Source organism: Austrofundulus limnaeus, unplaced genomic scaffold (assembly GCF_001266775.1).
Source record: "Austrofundulus limnaeus strain Quisiro unplaced genomic scaffold, Austrofundulus_limnaeus-1.0 Scaffold1508, whole genome shotgun sequence".
Classification (NCBI taxonomy): Eukaryota; Metazoa; Chordata; class Actinopteri; order Cyprinodontiformes; family Rivulidae; genus Austrofundulus; species Austrofundulus limnaeus.
Genome location: NW_013953910.1, coordinates 25,017 through 26,524, shown reverse-complemented (window position 1 = coordinate 26,524; position 1,508 = coordinate 25,017). Strand labels below are relative to the sequence as shown.

The following is a 1,508-nucleotide window of genomic DNA, read 5'->3' as shown; positions in this document are numbered from 1 at the left end:
GTTTGTAATGACTTATCATGAGAACAAACGTATTCACGGGACTTTAATAACATTAACTTAATGGAAACACTGCAGTTGTGAAACTGTGTTTTTCCGTCATTTAAAAGAATATGGATAAAGTTTTGTGCACATTTGTAATGGAAACACAGCTCCTGAGAAGTCGTATGTTTAGATGGGACTGGAAGAGGTAAAAAGATTAATTTTGGATTAAATAAATCCAAAAAGCTTCTGGAAAAGAACTAAATCTTAAAGGTTCACGTTAAAAACTGCAGCTCACCCAGGTGTTTGAGGAAGCCGCAGAGCTTGTGCGCAGCCTCGGTGATCCCCACACCAAACTGCACGGCAAAGAAAGGCAGCGATTGTGGACATAAAGACGCCACGAGCACCTTGTGTTTGGACGAGTCACACCTCTGACACAAATGGAAAAACAGCACCAACGTGAACCGTAATCCCACAGTGCAACACGACACCAGCTCTCAGGTGTCTGACGGTGCTGCGTGCAACGTGCCGTACCTTGTTGAGGTCCAGAAGGCGCTCCAGCTCCTCTAGGTTCTGCTGAGAGATCTTCAGGGTGTCCTCCTCTGACAGGCAGCCATCACAGGACAGACAGGCACTGAGCAGCAGCTGTGCTGCTCCTTCCTTCAGCTGAGAGGACCAGACGGTTCAAATCAATGATCTGCTGCTTCTCACAAACTTTTAATCCAACATCATCATCATCATCCAGCTCTTTTTCTTTAGTTTATAATCTGAAGAGGAGCTGTGTGACAGTAAACTGATTCAGATATATAAAAACAGGAGTGTCCTGGTGTTAAACCAGTCAGTCTGCAGTGTTTGACCCAACGAATCAATAAGAAAACTGCTGAGTCAGCAGTGTTTAGACCCATCTAATCAATAAGAAAACTGCTGAGTCAGCAGACAGTACCTGCCCGTTGACCTCTTCACTGTCTGTGTTCTCTACAGAACCATCTTCAGTCTGTTTCTTGTTGCACTGCAGACACAATCACACACAAACACACACAATCASACACAATCACACACAATCACACACAATCACACACAATSACACAGTGAGCTCAGAAACAAGTTAACCTGCTACAAACACACACACGTTTGAACTGTTTAAATACCTGTTTGGTACAATTCTCACACTTGTCCTTGGGCTTYGCTAACTTCACCTGTGACATGTTGTCCTGGCAGCTGGTGGACAGACAGACAGACGGACAACAGTGTTAGTGTGAGTCTGTTTGTGTGTCGTTTCTCCACAGTTTCASTCCTGTTGTTGTTGTTCAGCTCCACCCTCCTCTGGATGTCCAGCTGTCCTATCACACACAGGCAGCTTATCACAGGCACAGCAGGCCTCTGTCTAACTCTCATTATTTATGCTAACATTATTTATGCTAACATTATTTACGCTAACATTTATTTGTGCTAACATTATTTATGCTAACATCATTTATTTATGCTAACATCATTTATTTATGCTAACATCATTTATTTATGCTAACATC

At 43.0% G+C, this 1,508-nt stretch overlaps 1 protein-coding gene across 1 annotated transcript in view; it reads right to left on the bottom strand.

Moving 5' to 3' along the window:
• Positions 1-1,508, bottom strand: part of narf (nuclear prelamin A recognition factor) — a 21,580-nt gene that overhangs the window by 18,713 nt on the left and 1,359 nt on the right. Inside the window, exons 2-5 of the mRNA XM_014032669.1 lie at positions 1,128-1,197; positions 923-988; positions 514-645; positions 278-410 (exon numbers count right to left, since the gene is read on the bottom strand). Coding sequence (XP_013888123.1) covers positions 278-410; positions 514-645; positions 923-988; positions 1,128-1,184 — 388 coding nt within the window. The 5' untranslated portion in view covers positions 1,185-1,197. The remainder of the gene's footprint in view (positions 1-277; positions 411-513; positions 646-922; positions 989-1,127; positions 1,198-1,508) is intronic.